Source organism: Falco peregrinus, chromosome 5, assembly GCF_023634155.1.
Source record: "Falco peregrinus isolate bFalPer1 chromosome 5, bFalPer1.pri, whole genome shotgun sequence".
Lineage (NCBI taxonomy): Eukaryota > Metazoa > Chordata > Aves > Falconiformes > Falconidae > Falco > Falco peregrinus.
The window spans coordinates 37519503-37540245 of NC_073725.1; the positions used below are offsets into that span (position 1 = coordinate 37519503).

General features: G+C 40.5%; 1 protein-coding gene across 6 annotated transcripts in view; it reads right to left on the minus strand.

The window, feature by feature from the left end:
* Window positions 1–20743, minus strand: part of DYNC1I1 (dynein cytoplasmic 1 intermediate chain 1) — a 193937-nt gene that overhangs the window by 53650 nt on the left and 119544 nt on the right. For all 6 annotated transcript variants that reach the window (XM_055806306.1, XM_055806309.1, XM_055806308.1 and 3 more), the window contains one exon: window positions 19137–19262. In XM_055806306.1, the coding sequence (XP_055662281.1) occupies window positions 19137–19262 (126 nt within the window). The remainder of the gene's footprint in view (window positions 1–19136; window positions 19263–20743) is intronic.

Sequence of the window (20743 nt, forward strand, 5' to 3'; positions counted from 1 at the left end):
GATGAAATGTCCACATCCTTTTAATTATGTCTATATTATTTTTCTACTGAGGAAAAACTTCTGTCAAATATTAGAATTTAACAATTTAAGGACTCCGCTCCATGGCACTTAATATAATGATTACTTTCTTAAAGTTAATGGCAGTACTCAGATGAGTAAGGACTGTAAGATCTAGCCCATTCATTTAACAACTTTAAAAGCATTCATTTCTTAGCTGTAATGGGAGACACCAGCAGACAGGTCTCCAGTCTGTCTGAACAGCTCTGTGCTCACGGAAAGCAGCAGAAACCATTCCCTGTAAACCTCTTCTGCCTCCAGGCTGCCTCTTGTTTGCCAGCTGAAGCAGTCTTGCTTCTCTAAAACAGAGTTTTGCCACGGACTTCAAAGGGGGAGGAACCAGCCCATGGTCAGGTTTTAAAGTAACGACGTACCACTCTTTGTACCTCTACCACACCTTTCTAGGGAAATCTTATGGCACTTTCCAATAATGATGGTAAAGCTTCCCAGTTTTTCAGCTAGGCATGTTTTATATGCCTATGTAAGTGCTTAGTTACCCATTGCAGAGGACAGCAGCAGCTAGTTTCATAGTATATGGCAACACTGCATAAAGAAATGTAAGAGGGATCATGTCAGGAGGCAATTCCACGTGGACTTTAGTATCCACAGTATAAAAGCAGTGTTTAGAACAGGAGGTTTCCAGTGTTATCTTTTTATGGGTGTCACAGAGCATCCATGTCTGCAAGTTGCTGGGACCCACAGGAGACAGGCAAACCCCAGTGTTTGGTCACCGTCATTTCTCTGGATTGCTCTGTGCAGTGAATCATTTCATTATTCACTGCAGCTTAATGCTCTGGTGTTTTCTCCCTCTATGCAAATACAGTTTACTGGATTTAGCCTTCTCTGTCTCTCCTTAGCTTCCTCAGCAACGCTACCAAAGTATTTCTGGTACTTCTGGCTTTGTGATCTTCCACCTAGATTTCCTACTCCTGGTGGGTGCCACCACACTGGTTCTGCTGCCTCATCCCCCACGTGTGCTCTGCCTTGTCCGCAGAGGTGAGCAACCTTCAAAGGGCCAGATGAGCCAGTCTGAATTAGATCCAGGCGGGAGCACTGCCCAGGCAAAAGGGAGAGCCAGGCCCAGGCTGGCAAACCTGAGACTTTTGCCTGGCAAGCGGGCAATCCCGCGCCCCGAATGCTAAAGCTTCCATGCCTGGCTGTTACGAGCACTGCGCTGAAAACATAATTAAGAAACAAAGCATGAAGCGCCTGTGCTCTTGCATGGTGAGAAGAGGGCCGGCCAGGAGTGCAGGTGCTGCCCAGTGCCCAGAGAGGCCCGCAGCCGGCGGGATGGAGGCAGCGTGCCCGGCCCCTGCTCTGGCAGCTGTCAGGCTGCCTTGGCCTGCACGGAGTGGGGGGCTACAAGGGCGATGGGGGGGCCTTTGCTTGGCTGCCTCTGCCTCCTCCCGCCCTCCCTGCTGATGCGCTTGATTCAAACAAGCCCCAGACCCTCTTCAAGTGGCTGGCAGCACTGGTTTTTATTTTAGAAACTTAATCCAGCCCAGATTTGGGTTAATGATGGCGTACCCCTTCAACCACAGATACACATGCTCGGGACAGAAAGTCATTTAGATTCTCCTTGCTGAGAAGCCTAACCTCAGTACCCACATCTGATGTGTGTAAGGCCCCAGAGCCTCAGCTGTCTGTGCTCATGTCTGTAGATTCGGATGGCACTCTGCCCAGCCACCAGTTGAACAAGTTCACAAAGACCTGGGTGCTAAACAATGATGACTTTCAATAGGCAACGACTACTGCATTCAGCGAGACCTCTTCTGCAGGAAACCACCCCCGTAGGCAGTGCTGCCATACTGGTGCCATATGCCTACACTTGACACCAGATGGATCTCAAAACAATACTTTGTCAGTGGGAATAAGCGATCTGAGGAGTTCACAGGCGTTTCTAGACTCCAGAATACTGGGATATATTGCAGCAGGCACTCAGGAAACTCCTGGGTAGATTTTCTAGCTGAGCAAACATGTGGAAAAAGCACTGCAGTCAGTGTGCCATGCTACTATAGGTCAGCTAACACAGACAGCAGTGGGCAATAAAATTAACTGCAGCTGAGTTGAAGAGGCAGATCCTATTCCTTATTTGAGCGAATTGGCTTAGAGGGACTGAGACCAGAGGGACAATGCTGTGGTTCTGCCACTTAGCTACAACCATGAAAAGGCGCCAAACTTTATCCATAGGAACTAAAGTCTAGGGACCAGACCTCTGATTGCCTATGCTTGCAGTCCTGAGGAATAAATAAATAAAGACAGAGGCCAAAAGTACATGTGCAATTTACTCATAGCCTTTTGCTCTCACTCCTGCTCATCAAGAACAGTATCTAGAGAGTCTAAGCACTCCCAGTCAGAAGACCGTCTCCTCATGCTTGCCTTGCTACACACACTTACACGTGACCCCAGAACAGATATGGATGATATACCTCAACTGCAAAGATTGGATTAAAATCATAATCTAGAAACAAAACAGCAACTGAGTTACTAAATAAAGCCCTTTTTTTCCTGCCAGTCCGACGGAGCATCAGCATGGAAAGTAGTGGTATCAGATCTGAACACTGGTTTGTCTGGTTTAGTGCTCTATTACATCCTTTTTGCAATACAAAAGAAAGCGTGAGATAGATACCTTGGAAGAGGCAATTCTAGGGTGACTTTGCCCTGGCTAGTGAGATACCTGGATTTGTACACTGAAATAGAGACTATGTTCCTTCTAAGAGTCTTGTTTTTTTTGAGTACCAGCTATTATGAAATCTGGATATTTGTGTTTCACATAAATGTCTAAGTAGAATTAATAGTAATAAGCAAACAGGATAGCAACAGACTTACAACTGTTTTTCCCAACTACATTTGAAAAGGTACCTAAAACATGATTTATGTGTATGGAAACCTTTACCTAAGAGGTTAACTCTTAATTCTAAAAGCTTTAAATGCCAGGACTTCTGTATTGCTCCCCCCAACTCTCTTCCTATTCAACTACAAAATAACAAAATAACATCTGAAAGATTTTGTGCTAGAGATTATTTGTGGCACCATAAAAAATTCATCTTCTACTAAAAATAAAATAAAAGCAGTTGACATCCTTCACATATTTAAAAAAATAAATAAAACCAAACAAACACTTCTTCAAACCAAATGTCAGAATCCTGTTTAATTAAAAAAAGGAAGTTTATACTTGGTTATGGTGTGTGTTGACATCTACCTCTTTGATTTCCAATAGTATGGCCTGGAAAGAACAGATTGCTTTATTCAAGAGAAAGAAAGGAGGGAGGGGGGCTCAGTGTGACAGGAAAGAGTGTAGGCTCTATTAACTTCAGTGCTTGTTAAAACATGAAGGATTAATGGTAGAAAGGGAGGGAAGAATTGTGAATGTCTCCAGTTTAGGATCTTCAAAAATGTTTGGGGATTTTAAGAATGTCTCACCCGACCACATGAAAGCTGCACAGAGACACTCAGCCACACGACTGCTCTAAATCCAAAGCTGGTATTGCTCCACTTATACCATCAAACCAATGGAGCTAAAATGCAGCCACAAATTAAATTTAATTTTATTGAAAAAGTACTAAGTCCTTAAAAAGAAGGAAAAGAGTATGTCAGGAAATGCAGCTCTTTCTTAGCCAAGTTTAGAGGGTAGGTAACTGACATACAACCTCAGTGTTAACAACCAAGCATTGCAGCAGAATCAGAAAGGCAATATCCAGCCTCATGCCTTCGTTTTAAGCAGGTAAGAAAGCTGAAGCTCTCTGCTTTCATCTCTGTAACTCTGTAACTGCAGGTTCAGCCTGTGTAACTACAAGACCTAAATAATTGGAACAAAGTCCGCAAGCTGCCTTGCCAAAAGGGAATCTGCACTTCAGCCCTTTTGAAAAGTGCATTTGGTGATATTATTTATTCAGTGGTGGTGTGATGACTCAGAAAAGCAACAAAACTGCTTGCTGTATTGCAAAAGCAGATAAACATGATACTTCTCAAGTGCCATACGGGGAGATCCTGCCTGCCTTTATCCATGATGCAACAACCGATCAATTTGTTAACCTTGAATTACTACACATACATTCAAGCCTAAGAATACAGCCTTTGCTGGACATCATACTTTCTTTGTTAGACTGATGATGAGAGAATTAAAGCCTGGAGAAATAAGGAGAAATTTCGTAACAACAGCACATCAAGTTTTCTTTCCACCTAACTGCTTATGTGCTAAGTACCTGAATTGGCCTGTTTTCTCTGATTAGAACCTGGCTGCTTATCAAATTGCTGGGTCAAATCCATCAAATCCTTAATGTCTGCATGCCTGCATGTTGGAAAAGCAAACACTTCCTTGGTTTGTCTGTTTTATTTAGATCATGATACTCTAACAGTTATACAAGAGCACTCTTAATAGTTTTGAATAAATTATTCACAAGCCTGAAGTGATGGGTCTGCACTGCCGCTGCAGACCTGGAGCCTTAGGGCATATGCCTGCGGATGGGACACAGAGACCTCTGCCATCCCCACTCATGCCACAGGCTTGCCAGAACTTGGAGCACATGGTAAGTGTCAGCTTGAGCATGGCATTCTGCCACTCCACTTGCATGCAGCTCAGTAGTTTCAGCACAGCATGAGCCAAAGGCTTCTGGACCAGAGCTGCTATACATGCAGCCAGCTCAGGGCATGGGTAATGGTGTCCCTGCCCACCACCCCCTATAGCTATAGCTGCAAGTTCTTTGGGACAGAAATTGCTTTGTTACAATGGGTTTGTTAACAAATTCCTTTCAAAGGCATCCCAGTCTGGTGAAGGCCTCTAGAACTGATCAAATAATAACATTACATGAAAAACTTGCTTGGTGTAGTGGTCAGAAATGCCAATAGGTAAGAAGCAGTTCTTAAACTGAAGAGTGTTCAGTGGCTTTCTAAAAATACGAGGCTGGTGGCAGAATGTCCTTATCAACTACCACAAATCCTCTAGAAGTCAGTCATCACCTACATGGTACATGACAAAACAGAAGTTGACTGGTGTGTTTCTACTGATGCTTTTGATTCTGTTAACTAGTGGTTGCTGTTTTCATACACAGAAATGCCAAGGAGATTTTGGAAGTTAAAATCTTTGGTGAATTGCAGCTGAATAATTCTAGCAATGAAACCTCCTTAAAGTTCTGCACACATTTATATTTAGTCACTAACTTCTGTTTTAAAAAGCATTTCAGACACAAAAGGTGTCTATCCACACACCAGCTGGCTGGTGAGACAAAGGTATTTAGGTGTTGCTAAGGGCACTGGCAAATCCCATTGCCTGCCTTTCTCTTCATCTTCAGACACCTAACCACATTTGTAAATCTAGCTCAAAATCATTGGAACATAAGTTAATGTTTTAACAGTTTGGGTCTGCCAGCAGCCAAAATTCAGATTCAGCAACAATAAATTCCCACCTGTATTTCATTGCTAATTCAGGGCAAGATGGGAGTCTTCTATTTTGAGCTTGCACACTGTTTGCTGTGGGGAATGTATATAGTTTTCCTTTCAACAGCAAGTAGTATCAGGTTGCAATTGTCACTCCTCCTTTTTTTTTTTTTTTTTTTTTTTTTTTTTGTCAGAGAAGGGTTTAGTGAACTGGATTTCTAATATTAAAGGGCTCTTTAACACAGATAGCTACCCCAAATAAAGCACCTTAACTAAACCACAACCTCCGTCTGGCTGTATTGTGACCACCCTCTTGTGGAAGTGGTCATGCAATCTGCATGTTAGCTTAGTTGTGTTTGGGTTTCATCTGGGCTCAGAAAATCAGTACGATAAGTTGCAATGATCAGTCTACAGTAATTCCTGAAGGGACAATAACCGAAGAAAACCAAAAGATTTTACATTCAACTTTTCAGCTCCATTGAGATGCTTCATTCTCCATTCCCTACAGAGACTAAAGAAGTATGCTTAAGGACACAGTCTTTAGACAATTTTAGGGACAGTTTAATTAAGACACCAAAAATTGCTGTAGCAAATACCGCTAATGTTATGCACTAAGTCTTGAAAACTATACCCTATGTATGATCAGCTGTGTATATATTAAATCTACAGTAACTACACGCTGATAATCTAATAAAGAATGAAAAATGATGCTTCCCTAATCCTTTTCTTTCTCTTTAGCACTCATTTTGGTGAGCAGGGCAGAGATTGCAGCATTCAGTGCCAGAATGTCCTGAAAAATATAGAGTATTTAGTGTAGGACAAGTTTTCAAAAGTCATCTTCATCTGCATAGCCTTAAAGCACTGATTACATTTCCATGCATTATTATCCATGCACGTGGATGGCAGAATAGAGAGTCCATAGTGAAACAAAAGAGGAAAAGTTCAATTTATACTGTTTTGGTCAATATAGTCATCACCATATCTCTCTGCATTCCTACAGGTTTTTTTAGGGGGGAGAATAGCTCAAGCACTGCAAAATGAAATATAGATCTTGAGAAGCACATACTCAAAACACCACACAAAATAAAGCCCTCTCTAAGCGTTGCAGTTAGACAACTCCAGGCAAAAGCATCTACGAAGGTAAAGCCACTTCTTCTATCTAGCAAACGCCTGGGGAATGTGGCTGGGAGTGACAAGTCCATGAGTTCTGGTCACTTTGCCTGAATTACTTCTGCATATTCTCTAATATTATCTAATATTAAATACAGATATAGTCTTCGCAGCTCAGCCCCACACTCACAAAGTGCCCCAGCCACTGGTCTAAGGACTTAAGCTTCTTGCTGCTGCACACCTCTTCTCCAGGCAGTCTGCTTTCTGCTGGAACCACAACCTGGACTAGAGCAAGGCTCAAGCACCCCTGTCCAGGGTGGTTCTTATCTAGCACCATGCAAAAGCAGAAGAGATCCCCCAGAGATTGACACACAGGCTGGGCTTGCCTGGTATCTTGGTGTCCTGGACTCTTCTCCTCACAGAGAAAGCACAAGAGATGATCACTTGACGGCAAGTTATGGAAATATTTGAGCACACAGAGATAGCAAATTCCAGACTTGGAGAACAGGAATAGAGACACGAGTTGTTCTTGAGCTGTGATGGTAGCTTGGTGGTTTCTATGGCAGCAGTTTCCCAAACCACACATTTGATCAATCAAACTATGTGAAGCCACAAATGAATTAGAAGCCAGTACAGATGCTGCAGGAACAATTATCTACAACTCACCCTGTGAAATTTCACATAGTAGTCACAGCTGCTTATAAGAGAGCTGCAGCTAAATCTCAAGTGTAGCACTCAGTCCAAACCCCTCAGTAAATGCACAGGCCATGAGAACCCAGGCACGGTCAGAAGATCAGACCAAGACCACTTTAAAGCCCCAGCTGCAGAAAGAACTTATTTGTGTACTTAACTCTATCTTTTCTCAAAAGTCCATGATCTTAATTGTAGTTAATTCTTCTAAGTTCTCCATGACTTCAGCTTCAGTGACTGAAAAGCCTCCTCATAGCCAAGCAAATTGGTAAGTGCTTTCCTAAACAGTCGATTTCTTGATTCAGGACTTCTGAGAGCCAGTGACCTCCTTTCAGGAAGGAAAGAAGGATGCCCTGACGTTCAGCTGGTCCTGGGAATTAAAAGCAGTCACAGCCCAGCCGACTTCTGCATAACCTCAGAGACAGGGGAGGGAAAAGGACTATGAAATGTCAGATAGACTCACAAAATTGCCAAGTTTGGGAGGCACATCTAGAGATTGTCTAGTCCAAACCCTTGCTCGGAGCAGGGTCAGCTGGAGCAGATTGCTCATGACTGTGTGTAGTTGGGTTTTGAGTATCTCCATGGATGGAGACCCCATGACCTCTCTGGGCAACTTGTGCCAGTAGTCAGTCACCCTCACAGTAAGAGAGTTTTTTCTTATGTTTATTAACTGTAATTTCCTGTATTTTAGTTTATGCTCATTGCCTCTTGTTCTGTCACTGGGTGCCACTGAGAAGAGCCTGGCTCCATCCTCTTTACTCCCCATCAGATATTTATACACATTGATAAGATCCCCCTGAGCCTTCTCCAGGCTCCCAGCTCTCTCAGCCTTGTATCAGAGATGATCTGGTTCCTAAATGATCTTAAGAGGCTCTTTGCTGGACTTGCTCCAGCATGTCCAGTATGCTCTCTTAGACTGGGGAGCCCAGAACTTAATGAATCTCTATGTACTGGACCCCTCTTTAGGTATCAGACCCTACAAGTCTTTGAATGGAGCTCTGCCTGCTCCAGGAGATAGGTCACTTGGTTTTCCAAGTTAAGGATAGGGAGCAAAGGGACAACAGTATATCTTATTTTACTTGTTTCTGAGCAATTGGCATTTTGTACTCTGTAGTCTGTGTCACTTGGGTAAACTTCTATCAGTTCACTGTCAAAATAATTACAGTAATATTTTCTTATCTTTTTGATTTAATTGTAGCTTCTAGTGAAGACTGACAGGCTATTATATTTGCCCAAATCCATCACCTTCACTGTTGTATCATTTATAAGTAGTGTCACTACATAATTGGAAATAATTGAAAATTAATTAAACATTGCACATAGATACGAGGATTGAGAGACTGAGTGGCACAGATAAACAGCTATCTAGTGGAAATGCAGAAGATACCACAGGCAAGTCTGTATTTAAGAATAAGGGCAGAAACACTAGTTAGCTTTGCACTGTTCACGTCTCCTACAGTAAATTACTGTGCAAATTCTGACATGCGTAGCCTGGCTCTGCACTCACAGAGCATGAAGGAGCAGCTAAGGCCATGCAGGAATAGATGGCTATGTCCCATTACAGACCCAATTTTTAAACCCACTTTCTCCAAACAAACCTTGGTTTCCTGAAATTCCACATCCTGCTTTCCTCACCTGCAAGGTTCTGCTATTTTTTTCATGAATAGTCTTGTAGAGGAGGAAGGAGGGAGATAAGCGTTTTCCCATTCTCAGGATCAAAGTCCTAGTTACAATAAAGCAGCATAGTTATGCCAGCTTACATTTACCAACTCCTGGAGTAACAGAGGACTACATCTTGGTCAAAAACCAGCTTGCCTGGGTCATCCATCTCACCAGTGATGGGACATTCTATCATGCATTGCTATCCTGCCAGGAAGAATGGATTTACCCCAGACAACTCCTGGCAAACAACAATTATGCACAACTCCTATACATTGTTAACTCAGTCCAAACTGGGCTTAGTCTATCTACTTACAGATGTAAACATGAGACAGCAAATGTTGAGCATGTTCTGCACCCCATGAAATGACTGGTGATTCAGCGTATGTTCATGAGCAGTATGGAGGTGGAGTGCAATCAATATTTATCTTAGCCACAAAAATACTGAACGTTGTTATAAGAGCAATCGGAATGAATTAATCGTAGATCCTAATGCACCCTGGCACATTTTGTTGTAGAGATAATGAAAACACGCTGATCTCTCTGATATGAGATGTATAAGTTTTTAAAAGCATGTTGCTTCCTGCACATAGGACATTTGCTTGTCAACTCATGCTAAAATAAATGTACTTCAGCTTTTCTTCTCTGATACTTTTAATGATAAAGGCAATCCTGTTTTAATAAAAGTTCACCAGACAGATCTGCTTTGTGAAAGTTAAACCTATGTGATTTGTCACAATTCGTATTCTGTTATTATGGCTATATAATGGATTGCGAAATTTTTGCAAACCACTAGAAATTACTTCATATGGACACTTATTACTAACAAAGGCTCTCTTCTTATAATCAGCATTATAGTGACAGCAGATACGATACCATTATGTGGAGTAGAGCTTGTACAATAAGAATCACTGGGCAGTCTCTGAGGGCACTGATAGAGACTCCCCTTTTTGCAGCTTTCCAGAAGACTCTGCCCCACATGAAGCATCTTCCAAGGATAATATCGGTATCTCAGCCAGTCAGCACATGCTTCTGCTTTCCCGTTGTGGGAAGCAGGGAGCGTTAATCATCGTTAAATCAATGTTGCTGGTATACAAAAGTTCTTTTCAGGGAAGTACTTGTCAGTCATCCAGCCGTGGGGGCAGAGGGCGGAAAACTGTTGATTTTAGACCTTAGGCAGAGGACAGTTGTATCCCAGGCTGTAATGATGGATTCCTCGGTTTCTGGGGCTTTTTACAGCACTTTAGAAGAGTAACTGTTTTATATTTTGTGCCAGGTAATACAGAAAGAGGCTTCACTCCTCACATAGAGCTCCCACAGAGACAAAAATCATGAGGTGAAACAATTTTCTCGAATTTGGACCAAATGCACTCTCCATTGCGAGTAGCTTGCACAGAGAACAGTTACATAACCCAAACAGAAAAGTCATGCCTATGGCTGTTTATCCATCATTTGCAGTGTAGCTAGGGAATTCCATGGTATTTTATATCCTTTATGGAAATAAATTCTATGGAAGGATCCCAGTGACTTATTGATTTCACATCTGATCCTGCATTTCTTGTTCACCCCAAAACCTTTCAGCACTGGGAGTTTCAGATGTACAAGGAGAACTATAAAACGTAAAGTTCACATCAACAAAAGAAAGTTATGTTCTTTTTTCCCTTCCTTCCTCCCTTTTTGTTAAAATATTTTATACTGGGTCATGTTGAAATGTAACCAAATCAACAACTACTAAACTATAAAACCCCCTCAGGAGCAATTGCAGGATTTGGTGATTTTTTTCTCTGCCATTTTCAGATAGTGTGGCAAATTTGCATTTTTTATCAACAGAGTTTTTAAAAATTCTGAGTTGAATGAATAATGTCATGTGTTTATAAGTATCAATAATCTAAGCCATCTGCAAAGGAATGGTTTTGCAAAGGCATCTCTTTCAGAACACTGTGGATTTTGTCACTGCTTGAGGTTTTGGCAAACCATCAATATCACTATAATTTTCTCTTATGAAATATAGTTTTTGACTGAGATCTTTTCTTTTTTTCCTTAGCTAGCTAAAGTTTAAAAATACTGCATGTGTAACTCTGCAGATTCAAAGGTTAGGTTTTCTCCAAATTGCATTATTTGCATATTGCATATTAGATGCCAGTAACTTAGAAAGGTAGATTGCAAGCTGTAAGTGAAACAAAAAAGCTTAATAAAAAAGAAAAAAGAGAATGCCTGCCTTATCAAATGCTCAACATATTCTTTATATTTGGTTTGAAAGGAAGAGTATGTGAACTTTTAGAAGACAAACACCATCTTTAAGCACAGATTCATTACGAATCACTATTTTAACACCTACAAAAAGCACAATGCTATTACTAGTAGTGACAGCATATCATTTAAGGACGTGATAATCTACACCCTCCAAAAACAGACTGGAAGCAGGAACCGCCTAAAATTTTCTATCCAAGACAAGCAAATTTGTCACTTCCTAATTCTTTGATTCAAAATCACAGTTTCAAATGAGGAAGATAATCTATGTTAAGCAATGCTCTAAGCAAACGAATATTCCATTGCTAGCAGACTTTTATGTATAAACACAGTCCTCAAGTAATTCAGAACTTTATTACTAATAGGGAAACTGCACCCACCTTTTGTATCAGCAGTCATTTCGCAGACTGATGGGACATGGCATACAGTTGTGCTATTATAATGTATACATTGGCTTTGGTGGGTGTGTTGCTTGTCAGGGTTCTGCACAAGATAACAATAGATCCAAGTCAACACGCAAAAAGCAGCTTTGCCAAGGGTTGGGAAAGGTACAGGTAAACCCAAGGGAAGGCATACAGCTTTGTGAATCCAATTGACATTGAATAGTCTAAATAAAAATGCATAGTTTCTCTCCGACCTTGCCTGGAAGAAGGTTTCCTTCTCCCACTCTCGGTATGAAAAATACCATGATCTGATTTTGTGTAGAAATAAAGTCAGTTTTAAGAGATTTTAGGACTGGAAGGCTATGTGGAAAAACATGGCATACTTCTTGAGCAGCAGATATTAGCAGATTCCACGTTAACTGCTGTGGCATTTCAGCAGTAAAGCAAGATTTGGGGCATTTCACACTGGGGATCTCAGGACTGGCTAGGACATTGTGGAACCCAAGATGGACTATACATTTTCTCATTTTCAGTGCCTTTTCTCTCATCCCCCCCTGATGCTTCTGAGTTCAGTAGTATCTGGGAGACAGGAGATTCTGCCTTTTGTATATTTGGTCCTCTTTGGTTCCTTCCACAAATCTGGTGGATGCAGGTCCCTCCTCTTGCCTAAGACATCAACAACCATTTTCCAGATACTACATTCAGCCTTGGGATGGGTGGGTGTAACTTCCACTGACTCACAATCTCTCCACAAGTACTGGAGCACTAATTTTAGGCAAATGAAAGTTATTTTTAATCACCCAAGGCTAGAAATGGTGTGGACTCCAATATAAGGAGCAAAAAAAGACAGCTGGTAGTATCAGCTGAGAACAGGAAGAAGAACCTAAAACAAAAGCCTGAGAGACAAGACATAGGCTCCTGTTTACTGAAATCCCCACAGCGCAAACTGCTCTGTGTTTCGCTGTGTGTTTTTACATTACAGTCTGAACAAGCACAACAGAAGAAAAAAGCTTTAAAATAAAACCAGAATGAATATGTCCTTCTATCACAAGCTGTAGCTGAAACTGTTCTCCTCCCCCAGTAGCATAGTTAGAAATTCCCCCAAATTTTAATTAAAAAATGGCACACCTATGCATCTGCATGAATTATTGCAGTGTGCAAATGGTAATAGCCACAAAGTGTCCAAGTGAACAGGCACAGCAGAGCTCCGCGCAGCTCCACAGAGACCATCCTCCCAATGATGCGTAGGAGGAAACAAAATAGAAATGAAAGTAAAACAACCTCTTCCTCTCTGAAGAGTGCTACTTTACTCAATTTTACAACATGTGTATGTGTTACACAAATTCTGCAGCAAATTGGGGTCCCTGGGTACTGGGGCATTCCCAGCATGGCAGCTGCCTCAGCACCTTCACAGGCAGACATGCAGAGGCTCCTTACCAGAAAACTATTATGAAAACGGGCAGAATCTGATTCACGTTTAGGATCATAGGGTCACAGGATAATTGAGGTTGGAAAAGACTTTCTCTTCCAAAGGAGGGTTTTGGGTTTTTTTTTTTTGGAAAATTTGCAGTCAGCTCAGAGCCACATGTCTTCTCTGAGATTTGCAGCACTTTAAAGACTGACCACAGGTGCTTGCTCTCACTAGAAACTGAGGAACCAGACAAGTCAGCTCTGGGACTGGACATGCTGCTGGTTGTTAAGATTGATTTTACTTAGGAAATTCTGGGAAGCTTGGCGGGAGTTTAGGGTCTGTCATTTCTTTTACAGCTCTGAAGGGCTGAATCCTTACTTGAAACTTAGATAGCAGCAACAAAGTGAGCAAGTCTTTGTTGAAAAGTGCCAATATAATTATCAGAGAAAGTTTTCTTTATTTTTTAAGCATTCCAACCATACTTTCTTAACAATTGAACTTGTTGTAGTATTTCTTTTCTCTTAAAGTTCTGGAAGGACTAAGCTCTGGTCTGGCTTCCACAGAGAAGAAAACTCAAGGACTGGAGGAAAAGGAGGATATTAGTCATTCATGCTGTTACCTCAGCTGGCTCTGCACACCAGTCTCGTGGATTTGGGCGCTCAGCACCTTTAGAAGACAGGCTGCTGGAGCAAAAAGCACATCTGAAGGAATTTATGTTGATTTTGAAAGAGCAGACAACAACAAAGGGACCAAATCAGGAAAAAAAAAAAAAAAAGGCAACTCTGGCCAACATCAGCCACTAAATATAGCCCTTCACTTACCTCAGTGCATCTAATTCTAAGATATGTATTTCTGACTCCATCTATTTAGCTGAAAAGGGAAAGACCACACCAGGATAAGCAATGAAGAGTGGTCAAACACATAACTTAATGGCAGTGTATAGAAGCCACTACAAAAAAGCTAGGGGAGAATGAAACATTTTGTGGTGTGGCTGAGTGGCTGATTTCTGTACCCAATCCACCAATATTTTCCAAGCATGGACAGCTTTTCTTGAAATTAAAATAGAAAACACAAGTCCCATATCCCACAAAAAACTGACAGTTTAGCAAAGAGATGGAATGAACGAAGTAAATCTGACTGCATGGCATTTTAGGAAAAGGACAAAAATAGCTGCAGCTATTAAAAGTGATATACTGCTAAAATCTTTTTGTGATTATGCCAGAAGTTGATCTGACTCCTTGAAAGAACTCTTAAAGGGTTATTGCTTCCTCAAATGAAAGCTACTTCACATGTGCTCTCCTTCCTTAAAAATATGCTGAATGGAGTTACTTCTAAGTGTCAGATTTGTACTTCTCACTGCCCTTTTGAGACATTTGGAAATAACATAGCTGAGAAAGAGGAAATGAATAGATCAGGAAATAATCTATAATAAATCAAAATGCAGCCAATGTAGTCATCTTTTTGTTGTTGCTATCATTAGATTGGGTGTAGTAAAGCAGAATTTGTCAGACTTTCCAAACACAATGCAGAGTCCTCCAAATCAGAAAGTAACATTCAGATCGGTTTATTTGCATGAAACTAGTATCTTTAGCTGTCTTGCCCCACCCCTTCTCTCCTGAAATGATGGATGTTTGAAGCTACGATCCAGATACCTCAACCAACTTTAATAAGCCCTCTTAGTTCCAGAAGAAAGGAAATGGTTTGTAATATCCTGAAGTCCCTTAGATGCACTGATTATTTCTTTCCCTTGTGAATTCTGTCTCTGCAGCTCAGTTCTAACCCAAAAGCTATAAGATCTGGTGTAAGAGCAGTGCTGTACCCATAACAGGCTCTGCTGAAAGCAAGGATACAATAGTTTAGACTTCAACTAGCCAATTTAATACAAACACAGTCTGAGTTCTCATTTACCTCACTCAACCAGATATGTTGGTGCAAAGTTTCAGGTAATCCTTCAGGTCATTTTGGCTTAGAAAGCTTAGATCAGACCACCAGGAAACAGAAACAACTTCATGGGCAGACATGACCAGCAGCACATAAACAGTGGGCATTGCATTACAAATAATCCTCATAATCAATGGATAATGTAGATTTTATTTATTCAGTGAAAAAACACATTATGGACATATAAGCACTTTCTAAAGACTGAGAAGTACCATTGACACTACTCTATCAATCAACAGCACAGGAATGTTCACATACAAGGCCAGCCCCATGCATTGCATAAACTGATATAGGATTGAGCTCATGTTGAGTTATATCATTAACTGTGCCATACTATTTTCATTTTTGCCACCCTCACCTAAATGCAGACCAACAACAGTAGCTGAGAGAAGCAGTGTGAACCACTGCTTAAAATTCTTCCACCAAACCAGGGGAGAGTCAATATGATTTCCATGTCATTGCTGGAATTCATTCCTTCTCTGGACACTGCCAACCCAACCCAACCAGGGATGACTCATCTGCAGGGCCTCATAAAGAACTTCTGAAAGGCTCGTGTTTTGCCTTTGGAATGCACTGGATTGCACCAAGAGTTTGTGATGCTCCAGCGTGGGGAAAGAGAACATCCCTGACTCTTTCCTATAAAGACATTCCCAGTCTGCACTCTGTAGTATTAACTGCAGCTCAGTTTATTCCTCACTACCTAAGGAAAACATTGAATGTTCATTTCTTTGGCAAATTTTATCACCCGTCCAGTTTGATTTTGATTCTGAGACAACATTTTTTTGCTTGCATAGGAAAACAAATGAACAAATTGCCCAATCCTTCTTGGACTTTTCCTTGTTTTCCCATTTCTAACCTTGTGGTAAAAGAGATGTATGATGAGCTATAGAGGAAAAAATCTGTGGGAGTCCCAGCTAAAATCCTGTCAGCACATCACTGGGTAAAGTAGAATTATAAAAAGCCAAAGAAGGGCAAAAATATAACAAGCAGAAGAAAAGAAATATTCCACAGGAGGAGAGAGTAGAAGCCAGTAGGACTGTTTTGTTTAGAAAGGATTTGACAGATCACATGGCACTTCACATGAATTAATGAGTAAACAAGCCCACTTGGCTGATAGTAATTTTTCCCTTAATGCATATTAACTAAAATTGAACCCAGTATTTGCAGCACTACATATTGTAAAGCTATGAAATGTACTACCACCTACACTGTATTAATGAGCTAACAACCTAATATGACTTAAAACTGGGCAAGAATTTAATATTTACAGAATACATCATCCCTCACATTTGGGGACTTAAATGTTTTGCTGGTTGGAGTTAGGAAAAAACATAATTGCTGATAGATTTTTGCATCATTGTCTGCCGTGACTGGTAGACAACTTTAGTTGAAGCCCCTGGGTTCTAGCAACTTTCAGCAAAGGTGTTGGGAAAGCCTGTTCTGATTATGACAATTTCAATAATCCTATGTAAGATTACAAAAAGTCATAAAAAGAGGTAAAGAAAATTCAGAACTTCCTTGGTAATCATCTCACTTAGATCTGTATAATATACCAGGAAAGGGAAAAACATTATGGGTCCTAGCTTCAAGGATTTGCCAAATGTGCACAAGAGGTATCTGAGGTTTTACCTGCTGAAGTTCAGCCGGCATTTTAGCTGTCCAGAGGTGCTTCATATACCTATTTCTATTGATGTTATCAGAACTCCTGAGGTGGAATTTCTTAGAAGTTCCTCAGAAATGGCTTCATAAACCTATTCACTGATTTGACTTTTCAAAAGTGGCTTGCATGAGTTCCTTGACAGTCACATCGGAAATGAGTTTCTACTTGCTTGTATCTCACTTTGTCAGCCCCAAAATTGAAAGGCAAAAGGTATATTAGTCAGCACCACACAGTATTTATTAAGATCACATTTTTATGGAAAGTCTTTGGATAGGAAAATAGGGGTCTATTGGGAAAACACACTCAAAGTACTGTGTGTGTCATATCTGGGCAACCTAGCTGTAATGATAAGGTGGGTGCTCATCTCTAGCTGCTGGGCTGGACTGTTATAACACCATGTATTGCAGAAGAAAATTGGGCCTGTCTCACAGAAGACCTAAAGAAATGACTAAATCAGGACTAAACACAGGAATGTTTCTTTTGCAAAATGGTAATGTAAATGATGGGGGGGCTGACTAGTAATACAGTTGGTTTCCACTAACAGAATAACATTATGATCTACAGAACTGAATTCCAGACTCTGAGCTAAGATATTTTTTTTTCCTTATTTTCCAAAGTTAGAACAAAACCTGTGTTCAGGAGACCAAGTCTTATCCTTTTTGCTTCCCCATTTAATCTCACGTGGGTATCCCCATTCGATTTGAGATGCAGAAGATATTCTGCATGTCAGAAGTCCTACATTGGTGGTTCAAACGTGGTTGCAACTCATAACAGACTTGTAATGCAATTTATCTGTGGACAGTTTGACCAAGAATATAAGTATTTCCCACGGATAGAAGGATTTCTTTCATCTAACTGGAAGATGATGAATCCAGCATGCACATGAAAGCGCAGTGCCATGTGTCTCTCAATTTACAGGTTTCAAGGTTCCAGTTCTAAAAAGGGGGACATCTAAACAAATGAGCGAATTAGACAAAAGCTCAGCCAGGCCAAATCTCTGGCCACCACTCTGTCCCATGTGTGTTTTTCTAATAGGGTGGGTGTACAGCCTGTCTCAGTGCTTTCAATTTAACAAGTCATACCTCCCCCGTTTAAGTGTACTACTTTTAAAACTAGATAGAATTTTTAATGAATGGAGCAGATTGTTATGTCTGTAGGCAACTTGCCCTCTGTGTACTCAGAAGGGCTACCCTGAATCTGGTTATGAGATTGCAAAATCTATCTAGTTTAAGGATTATTCTTCCTGAAAATGCAATGAGCAACTTCTTCGCTTGAATATTTTGTTTAAAATATTAAGCTGCATGTACATTCTAGAAGTATTTGAACATGGGGTCTGAAATAAGATCTTAAGCAGTCTGAAAGAACACACCAGTCTGCAGAATATGATATCCAGAAAAATAAAAGTTCTCATTTCAAAGGTAATACACACACACATACATATACATGTATATAAATCTGTATGGCATATCTGTTGTGCAGGCCTAGCCTCCTTGTGAAGTTGTTTTTCAGTATAGCAAATTAGAAAAACATGCCCAGAATTAAAGGTTACTTAATCGGGTTGAAGCAGTAACTTCAATTCCAGCAACTCCCTCCCACTATGTTATATCTGATAATGTACCCAAGTCCAAACATAGACTTAGTTCAAAAAGATGTTTGGTCCTTGAATGTAAAATGACACTTAGCTTACACAATTAGCCAGGTAATACATATCCTTCCAAGAGAAGCAATTTTTACCGCAGAATAATCTGCATTTTACTAATCTCTGATTGTTAAGCTTTACTTGCTGAAACTTTTCCATATGGCTTTTTGAATACCACTATCCTGTATTTAATTACCACAGAAGGCCATTAATGAATAGGTTGGGAATTTGGCCCAAGCCCTGTTCCACAGTTTGGACAGTTTGATGGAGACAGAGCCAACGAGCAGAACATTTCTGTCAATATGAGGCTATGCCATTTCACACATCAAAGCGGTGACAAAAGAAGAGTAAACAGACCTATGGAAATAAACACACAACTATTTTGTAACTGTCCATAAACTTCTAAAATAGCATGGTCACAAAGTAGCACTGAGTGAAGCGAAGCACTGTTGTGCTAACCTGAAGGACAGTCAACCAGAAATTGGTGGAGTAGTCTTTGTAATCAAGATTGTTTTTATCAGTCTGTAAGTAAGATGCATGTCCAGAAACGCAAAGTGTACTTCCCAATTTTAAAGGCAAGACATGATATTGAGCAGAACCAAGGCAAGGGTAGGCAGCTTGGAGTGCAGAGGATGTGAGGAAGCTAACGTGGGTGGGAAAGCATATGTTGCTGCTTGGAAGAGGAAGTGGTACACCACAGTTACTTCATAAGTGCAAGGGCTTTATAAACTAAATCTCCTAGGGACTGTTTCAAACAGACAAAGAATGACATCCAGCCCTGACAGGCTTTTGGTATTGTTTGAGAAGGCTGGCTGCCTTCTAAAAACATTGCACTGCCACATGCACCTTTTCCAAAAATGCCTATTTTTAACCTCAGCCTCTTTATATACAGTGGGAAGATGCCCCATGTAGTAAACTTTGTTTTGTCTAGCATGAAATTAATGGCTTCCTCAGTCTTACCTGACAATGGAAAACATATTCTGGTGTGGTTTTCTTGAACTTCATGTTCCATACCAATGCTACCCCATCAGGCTCATGTGGAGCATCTTCATTATTGTTATAAGATGCAACCATCAACTCAGGGTACTAGAAAGAAAAAGAAAAAGAAAATTAAATAAGATGGATGATGATGAATCTATGCAAAATCAGATGAGACAGAAATAATCTACACTAAATGCACAATATCTGCTTTTAATTATAATATACACTAGTCCAATCATAGCATTCAGCTTCAGTTTAGTTTTATATTTTACTTGTCCCTGACATCCTTAAAGCCCCTGCTCCTTGCTCTCTATCAGTTATTCTCAGATACCACTAAGGCAACATTAATTTCTGCAGGCAATCCTCAGAAAAGACAACCAGCAGCATATTCATAAAGGGAATGCAAAGCAAGGAAGAGGAAAAATCTGAAAGCTTGAGTCATTCTAACGTAATTGTTTAACCATTTCTTCAGGGACAAACTGTTGTCTTAATTGATTTTGATAATAAAAGCACTATGACCATAGTGTTGACTTGCTTTTATTCTGAAATTCACAGGTTTTTCAGCTTTCCCTGAAAACCATTCTTTCTTATTTCATTATGCACTTTTCCTATTCACTTATGCGTAGAATCAACTCGAAAGCTCTTCTTGATGATTCAAATAGCAAACAAAACATTTTCTTCACAGAAGCTGAATTTTGCAAGATGCTGAAGTCATCTTGTAAAGCACAGGGTGACCTTGAATTCCACTGACTCAGTAAGATTGATGTAATGAGCACTCTAAAATCAGATTCATTTTTTCTTGTACGCCCATTATACACTGTTTTATAGAAGTAGATATGCAATACACACATGGATTTGCTCTGTTTATATATATATATACACATATATCCACAACCAAATAAGATCATATATGAAAAATCAGATTTTCACATTCTGTTGATGTCCTTGTATCATTTTAAAACACCATAAGAAGCAACAATTTGCCCACAAAACATCAAGTACTTTTTGCCTATACATTAGCAGTTCTCCACTCTCACACATTTGACATTAGGCACCTCTGGTAGCCTCTGTCCTTCCCTCTAAACAGTCAAAGTAAGGCAGTAGCCCTTACGGCACATCCAGAGAAAAGCACATGGCTTCTGCAGACCGGCAAAACAGCAGCCCAAGGTTTGTAGAACCCACACACTGCTCTTGTAAACTAGGAATGCTTTCCCTGAGAATTTCTCAATGACCTCTGCAAATCATTGTCATTTTTTGTCTTTCCCAGGTAAATTCCTGCCAAACCATTCACCACTTTACAGGGGAACAGTGCAGCTGGTAGATGTAAAGGAAGTGGGACAAAGAAACTGCCAATAGTGCTATTGGGAGCTGTGAATTTGGTCCACACCAGATATTTTAACAATAAAAATAACCCCACCACCTTTATATCATTATTATTGGGATTTGAGCCTCTCTGCTTTCAAAATCCATTTGGAAGAAATAACGCACACAGCTTTAACTTCTGCCTTCAGCAGCTGTTCCTTCCCACTTTGTGTACACTTCCATGGATAAGACATCATGGAGCTGATGATTTTTATATTCAAGCT